The sequence below is a fragment of the Daucus carota genome, chromosome 9 (genome assembly GCF_001625215.2).
Source record: "Daucus carota subsp. sativus chromosome 9, DH1 v3.0, whole genome shotgun sequence".
NCBI classification, from domain to species: Eukaryota; Viridiplantae; Streptophyta; class Magnoliopsida; order Apiales; family Apiaceae; genus Daucus; species Daucus carota.
Window position 1 is genome coordinate 38,719,074 of NC_030389.2, and position 7,785 is coordinate 38,726,858.

Below are 7,785 nucleotides of genomic sequence, written 5' to 3' on the forward strand. Positions count from 1 at the left end.
TAATAGCCGAACAGATTCGTGTCAAGCCTAGCTCCAAACCGGAGCCCCGTGTCAAGCCTCAAATAAATTACCTAGCTCCGAACCCGAGCCCCTCCTCATATATATAAAAAACATGTTATTCTTAGGAATTGAACCAAAGACCTTTCCAACACAAATACACCACTTAAGCCGCTTGAGCTATTCAATCAATTAGTTTTTTTATTCAAAAGCATTAACCACATACATTAAAACGGTAGTATTTATATTTTTTTGAATGTCTTATTTACTTGAGATAGGTTATTATTTCAGTTAAGTCTCATATGTTTTTTATATGATAGATTAATATCTGTAAATTAATAATTTACGTAAATAAATTTAAAATTTAAAAAGAATCTGAACAATCATGATGTCTCAGTTAGCACAGAATTCTACTTCCGCCTTCTCTTCACTGTTAAATCTCCATCTACCAGGGCTTCAAGAGCTCTTGCAGTTGGTAGTTTATTCCTGGTGCTCGTAATATCATCTTGCACGTTTGATAAATTTGTCATGAACATGCCAGATTGAGAATTTTCTTGATCAAAAGAATCATCATCTTGAGAAGCTCTAGTAGTGCTCCCACAAGTGTTTCCAAATCTCGGAACCAATGGGAATGTGCTCCTGTCGGAACCTATCTCCTCATTAGTACAAGCAGTTGTAGTCCTGTGACTTCCCCTGACTGAAAGTAAATTATCAAGATTATCCCTCTTCAGCTTTTGGCTCAACTGAATATCTACCAGTTCTGGTGCCTGCTTGTCGCCGTACAACTTCTTTTGCTTTTCTGCTTTCTTTATGATTTCCGGACCATCAATCCGAACAAGTTGGTTTGAACTACTTGTTTGCTGATCCACCGACACGTTTTGGATGCAATTGGATTTAATAGTTGAGACAAAAGAAGTATCCTCCTCACTGTGTTGGGAAACAATTATCATTTCTGATGGCAAAGTTTTCAATTTTTTGAATTTGACAGATTTTCCATTATCGAGGCTTGTATGAGTTACATTATCCATATCACAAATTTGAGATTGAGGCTGCAAAGAAAAACAATGCTTCTTAGGAAAATTTTGCTGCTCCTTGGTCTCCTCAATCAACCCCTTCTCTTCTTTCTTCTCCCCTTCATCATTATAAGTGTCAAGCTGAAGAAGCTCTGGTTCAGAACCAACTTTACTCAAGACATCTTTAAGAGATTCAAAATAATGGTTTCCTTTAACTAGTTTTCTTGAAAACTTCTCAACACAAGGAGGAAGAAAGACCAGAGAAGCTTTGTTTTTTGGCTGTTCTGAGTGCCATCCTCTTGCCAGCAAACAGGGCCAGACGGCTTCCCAAAACAAATCACTAGACTGAACTTTGGTTAAACGACAACGTCCAGTGAGAATCTTCACAATCTCAGCAAGTTCAAGATTGGAACATGCTTCACCAACAGGTATCCGCACAGGCCTACGGACCATGCAACTGAATTAACAAAGGATTCTAACCCTACAATAGATTTTATAGAGAACACATATTCGGTTAGCGACATGTCCTTCTCTGCATATTTTTCAGTCACCTGCCAATTGAGCACAAAAGCAGAGAAATGAGAGCAGTTAATTTCACTCACAGAAAATGAACAGAGAAGTTCCCCTATATATGTCAGGCAGTGAAAATCATTAATTAAGACACGAACTTCACTCACATTAAATAGCCACTAACCATTAACTCGATCCACCAATCAATAATGATGAAATCCAAAACATGTATAGGGATCTTAATTAAAAATCACAGATATTTTTTAGAGTAAAAAATCGAGTTATAAACTTCCCTGACAAGAACAAAAAGTGTTAAGTAATATGTACTATCCGTGCACAAACTCTGGTCGGATATTAAATAGACGATCTTACCTGCTGCAGAATCCTGCATTGTGTATTTGTTTTTTAGGTTGACTGGGTAGTGTGAGCATTAGAAACATTCCTACAACTAAAATTTTCTACACGGGAAAAAGAGAGTATAGTTAATAAATTACCTCCCTCAGCAGTTTCTGCCTTTCCTCGGAGACCTGAGGACTCAGACGAGATAATAGTTCCTGATGCCTGAAACCTTTGAATAACCATGTGCCATATGCACGCTTCCTTTTTCTGCCTTCACCGCACGTTGACCATGTATTAAATCCAGAGGACTTATAAAATGCTGTTTAGTAGAAAAACAATAATTCTCCCATTTTTTTACTTCCAACAAATTCCTTCAGCTCAACAAACTTCTTCTTAAAGAGGTACAAGCCATGGAGAAAGCTTGCCTCTTCTGTATCATTCCATAAATCACGGCAGACCCCAGGAACCAAAACGTAACATGGATCTGTTGAAAGCGAGTCAGTTGATTGCGCAGAAAAGCCCAGCCTTTCATCTTTCTTTTTCTCTGAGACAATGCTGATATCTCTGATCAATGTGACTGGTACTGGTAATCCCACAAAAAAATCGAAGGGCACATGATCTTCGTTTTCTGTGTCAACCGGCCTTTTCAGATAGCTACTGTACTCAGGTCCTGTTATAAGGTCTGGAATTTGAGCCTGGAATTCTCTACCAACACGAGGAAGCAATACCATCTGATAAAAAATGTCGGTCAATATTACAAAATGATGAAATTCAATATTACTAAACCTTATAATATGAGGAGGAGCTAATATAAGGGGATAAAGCTACTGTATGTAGAGTTTATTTCATACAAATGAGTGCAAATTAATATATAAAGATGCCTCTAATTAAATAGAAGTAAAAAATATATTGTACCAATTAACAAAAGAGTAAACATAAACACTGATCTACTAAAGCATTGAGAAAAGCATAAAAAGCAATGTTGGTTCCGCATAATAGTTATAACATCTTCAACAAATAATAATTTAATAGTTTTTTTTTTGCTAAATGAATAATTTAATAGTTATTCTCACTTGAGAACATATGTTCAATTTTAAAATTTAAACAGACAGGAACACGGGTTTGAGAAGATAAATGATTTGATCTTCCTAATTGTTTGAATGAGTATAATACCTGCTGTATATGTTTTAGCATAGTGAATACCGTACAATTCAGTTACGAGAAGACAAGGTTTCAAGGAGGTAGCTAGACATGCATGACTATATACACATGAATTTTAATAGTATCAACTTAATTTTATATGAACTTCATTCCAAGAACTGTGTGTTCTAATCTTCATTCTATTAAAGAAAGCTCAAATAAGTCACATAATTTTCAGCTCGGCTGTCTGCTGCTTAATTTATTGTCTGTTCAGCTGCTTAGTTTATTGTCTGTTCCTATTTTGTCATGTCCTATGAGTAGTACTAAGGTTGTTACTTGCTTTTGTTTGTTCTGAGGTTGTTAAGCAGTACTGTCTAAGTCATATTTGTCTACTAGCACTTTTGAGTTGTTATAAGGTTATTGTAAAACCCAGTATGGGCAGGACAAAAGTAATGCAATTACATGTTCCTCAGTTTCAGTCTCTAATTTCTCAAGCTCTCTTTCTTTATCTTTCTTCTTGAATATTGTGTTAAACAGAATGAATTATAATTGTCAACATGGTATCAGAGCCACCATGATCCAGACCTTCTAAATCTCTCTTATCCTGCTTTCCTTTCTACCTCTCTACCTCCACCTGCCTTTTCTTCTGTTTCTTGCTTCTTCAGATTTGTTTCTCATGGCTTCAAATAAAGTCACATACCAAGATATGGTTAATCCCCTTTTCTTACATCCCTCTGATAATCCAAGTTCCATACAAGTGGATAAGTTGCAAGGAAGCTCAGACTATAGAGCATGGAGGAGATCCATGGAGATCAATCTCTCTTCAAAACGAAAACTTGGGTTCATTAATGGCACGGTATCCATTCCCACTGATGATGATGCAAAGGCTGAAATGTGGGAGACTTGCAACAACATGGTCATAGCATGGCTCACTGGTAATGTCTCTTCCACTATCAAGCAGTCCATTATGTATATGTCTTCTGCAAAAGATATCTGGAATAATCTAGAGAAACGATTCGCTCTTACAAATGGATCTAGAAAATACAAATTGTGTAAGGATTTATATGCCTTAAAGCAGAATAATTTGTCTATCATTGAGTACTACACCTCCATGAAAACTGTATGGGAGGAACTCGATTCTATGAACATGCTGCCTTCTGTCACAAGTACCACACCTGAGGTACTGAAACTGTTGGATACTATCAACACTCAAAAGGAGGAGTCACGATTGTTTCAGTTTCTTAATGGTGTAAATGAAATGTTCAACACACAAAGGAGCAATCTCCTGATGTTAACCCCTTTACCAACTGTTGAGACTGCTTGTGCTACTCTCGAGCAGGAAGAGGCTCAAAGAGCTGTGTTAAACGCCTCATCTTCCAACGAGATTATGGCTATGTATGGTAAAGCTCAATCTGATAGGCCACTCTTGTGCACAGTGTGTGATGTAAAAGGTCACTCTGCTGATAAATGTTGGCGAGTGGTCGGATTCCCAAGTGGCATCCAAGAAACAACAGACCACAGTCAAACTTTAAACCACGAACCTTTACTAACACAAGTCCCCGGAACTCAGGCTCAGGCCCTTCTAAATCATTCTCTTCGCCAAAAATGGCAGCTGCAGCTCACAGCGACTCAGGATTGCTATTCACTCCGCAACAACTGGATCAGTTGATGAAACTTATGCCACAACTTCAAGCCTCAGGGAAGGAATGTGACACAGATGAAGAATTGGATCACCACTTCTCAGGAATGATAACAGTTGCTGCTGCTCAAGGATGCTCTAGTGAGTGGATCATAGATTCCGGAGCTTCAGACCACATGACATCTCAGCTGTCAAATCTGATTGATTCAAAGAGGCTTGTCCTAGCACAAAATATCAATCTCCCTACTGGCGCAACTATGGGCATAACTCACTCAGGAATTGTGTGTTTATCACCTGATTTGATTTTAAAAGGTGTGCTGTGTGTTCCTCATTTCAAACACAACCTTCTCTCTGTTCAAAGGTTGATTAAGGATGGAGGATGTGAAGTGCAGTTCTTCTCTGATCACTGCATCATTGTGGACAATAAGACAAACAAATCAAGGGTGTTGGTAAAGCAAAGAATGGGTTGTATTATTTGGACAGAAGCAAAGACTCTATCAAGAATGTGCTAGCCAATTCTGCTGTTGCAACAACTGGTGACACTGGTAATAGCTCTAACCTCACTCACAATGATATTCCTGCTAAGTTGGCTTTGTGGCATCATAGACTTGGACATGCATCTGTAACCAAATTAAAACATATACCATGTGTTAAACCATATGTTCATGATAAGTCTCAAATTTGCATTACATGTCCCATGGCAAAGTTTGCAAAACTGCCATACAGTGAAAGTACCTCTCATGCTTCCGTACCATTTGAATTGATTCACTTAGACACTTGGGGGCCATATAAAGTAGCTTACAATGGTAAATATAGGTATTTTCTTACCCTAGTTGATGATCACACTAGCATACATGGATATACCTCCTTCAACATAAGTCAGACACTCTTGCAAATCTGAAATCTTTTTGTTGAGTATGCTCACACTCACTTTGACAAATCTGTTAAGTTTCTTTGATCGGATTAATGCACTAGAGTTTGATGATAAAGCCTCTAAAGAATTCTTTTCTGCTAATGGTATTCTGCACCAAACCAGCTGTGCTCACAGACCTCAGCAAAATGCTAGGGCTGAGAGACAACACAGGCATATTTTGGAGATTTCTAGATCACTTCGTTTTCATGCTGGTTTGCCACTAACTCTGTGGGTGCTTGTGTCATGACATCTGTTTATATACTTAACAGACTTCCGACACCTGTATTGAATAATAAAACACCCTATGAGATGTTGTATGAAGAACCACCTTCCTATGAGGAAATGAAAGGTTTGGCTGCCTTCTTTTGCTTCCAACCCTGCTGTTTCTACTGATAAGTTTTCACAGAGAGGAGTGCCGTGTGCATTTATAGGTTATCCTCCACTTGAAGAAAGGTTTTTTAAGCTTCTAACTTACTCACTGGGAAAGAATTTATCTCAAGGGATGTCGTTTTTAATGAAGCTGTGTTTCCTTTTCATAAAAACTCACTTCCTCCTATATGAGTCCCTTACCTCCAACCTTTACACATCAACCTAACCCACCTGTCACTGATGAATGCAGGTCTTAAGCCCTGAGAATGAAAGTGAAACACCAGTGATAACCCAGATAATGATCCTACAAATTATTCCTCCATTCAGACACAGATACACCACCAGATACACCACCAGATACACCTCTTCCCAGACAATCTGCCAGAGTGAGTAGACAAACCTGCCTGGATGCAAGACTTTGTGCTTCCTTCCAATATTCGATTCAATTTCTAATCTTGCAGTCACTCAAGTTGAACCCCAATTTCATTGTTTTTCTAGCCACTATTCAAGGTACTCGTGATCCAGTCAGTTTCAAAGAAGCTATACAAAATGATTGTTGGAGAAAAGCGATCAACGCTGAACTTGATGCTTTAGAGCTCACTGATACATGGGAAATAACTACTCTACCAGCGAACAAACAATCAATTGGATGTAAGTGGGTTTTTAAGACAAAGTTTTTGCCTGATGGGAAGTGTCGAAAAATATAAAGCGAGGCTTGTCATTCTTGGCAACAAACAGGAGTATTGAGTTTAACTATGCGGAAACCTTTGCGCCGGTTGCCAAACTCACCACTGTTAGAACCCTTCTTGCAGTAGCAGCAATGCAAAATTGGTTTACATGTCAGATGGATGTAAGCAATGCATTCTTACATGGTGAATTGTCTGATATAATCTACATGAAACTTCCATCAGGATACACACACTTGGGGTGCAGAATCACTGCCACATCTGCCCTACAGTCTCCTAAGTCTGGCCTAGTGTGCAGGTTAAAAAAAACTCTCTATGGGCTCAAACAAGCCCCTAGATTGTGGTTTGGAAAACTCTCCTCTACTCTGCTGTCCATGGGCTACATTCAGTCAAAAAATGACTATAGTCTTTCTTTATACATACTCATTCTACTGTAACATGATCCTGTGTATGTTGATGATCTGCTTTTCTCAGGCAATTGCATGAGTTCGATTCAAAGTCTCAAGCAATGCTGGCACAAACCTTTCACATGAAGGACATGGGAGAGATCTTCGATATTTTCTAGGTATTGAAATCTCCCGATCTGCAGAGGGTATATTTATGTGCCAAAAGAAGTATGCTAATGATATCATTGTGGAGTTTGGTCTTATGGTGGGAAGCGACCCACTACAACTTCCCATGGGATGTTCATCTGAAATTAACTCCAGCTGTTGGAGATGAACTTCCAGATCCCACTGTTATCAAAGGCTTGTTGGAAAGTGATTTACTTAACATCACTAGGCCGGATTATGCTTCTCAGTTCAACTTCTCTCACAGTATATGCATCAGCCAACAGCAAACACATCTCCAAGCTGCCAAACGGTTGTTAAGGTATCTCATTGGAACTACTTCTCAAGGCATTTTACTGGCTTCTAGTTCATCTGCTCAACTTACTGCTTATTGCGATAGTGACTGGGCAACCTGCCCTGTACTAGACGGTCTACTTCAGGTGTACTGTATTTTTTTAGGCCCATCCTCGGTTTCTTGGAAGGCAAAGAAGCAAGCATGTAGTAGCCCGATCTTTCTGCCGAAGCAGAATATCGTTCCATGGCATTAACCACCTGTGAGGTCAAATGGGTTAACTTCTCTTCTCAAAGATCTTGGATTGCAGAATCTACCTCCAACTCCTTGAATGCGACA

At 38.8% G+C, this 7,785-nt stretch overlaps 2 protein-coding genes across 2 annotated transcripts; one reads left to right on the plus strand and one right to left on the minus strand.

Annotated features, from left to right (window-relative positions):
• Positions 1-407: 407 nt before the first annotated feature.
• LOC135149667 (uncharacterized) lies at positions 408-2,590 on the minus strand. Its single transcript, XM_064085450.1, has 4 exons — positions 2,218-2,590; positions 2,015-2,130; positions 1,533-1,561; positions 408-1,467 (listed from the first exon to the last, which is right to left on the minus strand). Exons 1-4 carry the CDS (start codon positions 2,588-2,590, stop codon positions 408-410), a joined length of 1,578 nt encoding a protein of 525 aa, XP_063941520.1.
• A 1,115-nt stretch (positions 2,591-3,705) lies between these two features.
• On the plus strand, positions 3,706-7,171 carry LOC135149668 (uncharacterized). The gene is made up of 8 exons (XM_064085451.1): positions 3,706-4,450; positions 4,570-4,950; positions 5,067-5,444; positions 5,614-5,763; positions 6,248-6,306; positions 6,382-6,571; positions 6,613-6,904; positions 7,081-7,171. Exons 1-8 carry the CDS (start codon positions 3,706-3,708, stop codon positions 7,169-7,171), a joined length of 2,286 nt encoding a protein of 761 aa, XP_063941521.1.
• Positions 7,172-7,785: the final 614 nt, after the last annotated feature.

Bases quoted from the DNA above. Each gene is read 5' to 3' on its own strand.
- LOC135149667 (XM_064085450.1), bottom strand. From the start codon at position 2,590: ATGGTATTGCTTCCTCGTGTTGGTAGAGAATTCCAGGCTCAAATTCCA. The intron at 2,131-2,217 runs GTAAAAAAATGG...CGTGCGGTGAAG, and splicing joins GCTGAAGGAATTTGTTGGAA to GCAGAAAAAGGAAGCGTGCA. The intron at 1,468-1,532 runs GTCGCTAACCGA...TTGTTAATTCAG, and splicing joins AAATATGCAGAGAAGGACAT to TTGCATGGTCCGTAGGCCTG.
- LOC135149668 (XM_064085451.1), top strand. From the start codon at position 3,706: ATGGTTAATCCCCTTTTCTTACATCCCTCTGATAATCCAAGTTCCATA. The intron at 4,951-5,066 runs GTGTGCTGTGTG...GTGGACAATAAG, and splicing joins ACCTGATTTGATTTTAAAAG to ACAAACAAATCAAGGGTGTT. The intron at 5,445-5,613 runs GTAAATATAGGT...TTAATGCACTAG, and splicing joins ATATAAAGTAGCTTACAATG to AGTTTGATGATAAAGCCTCT.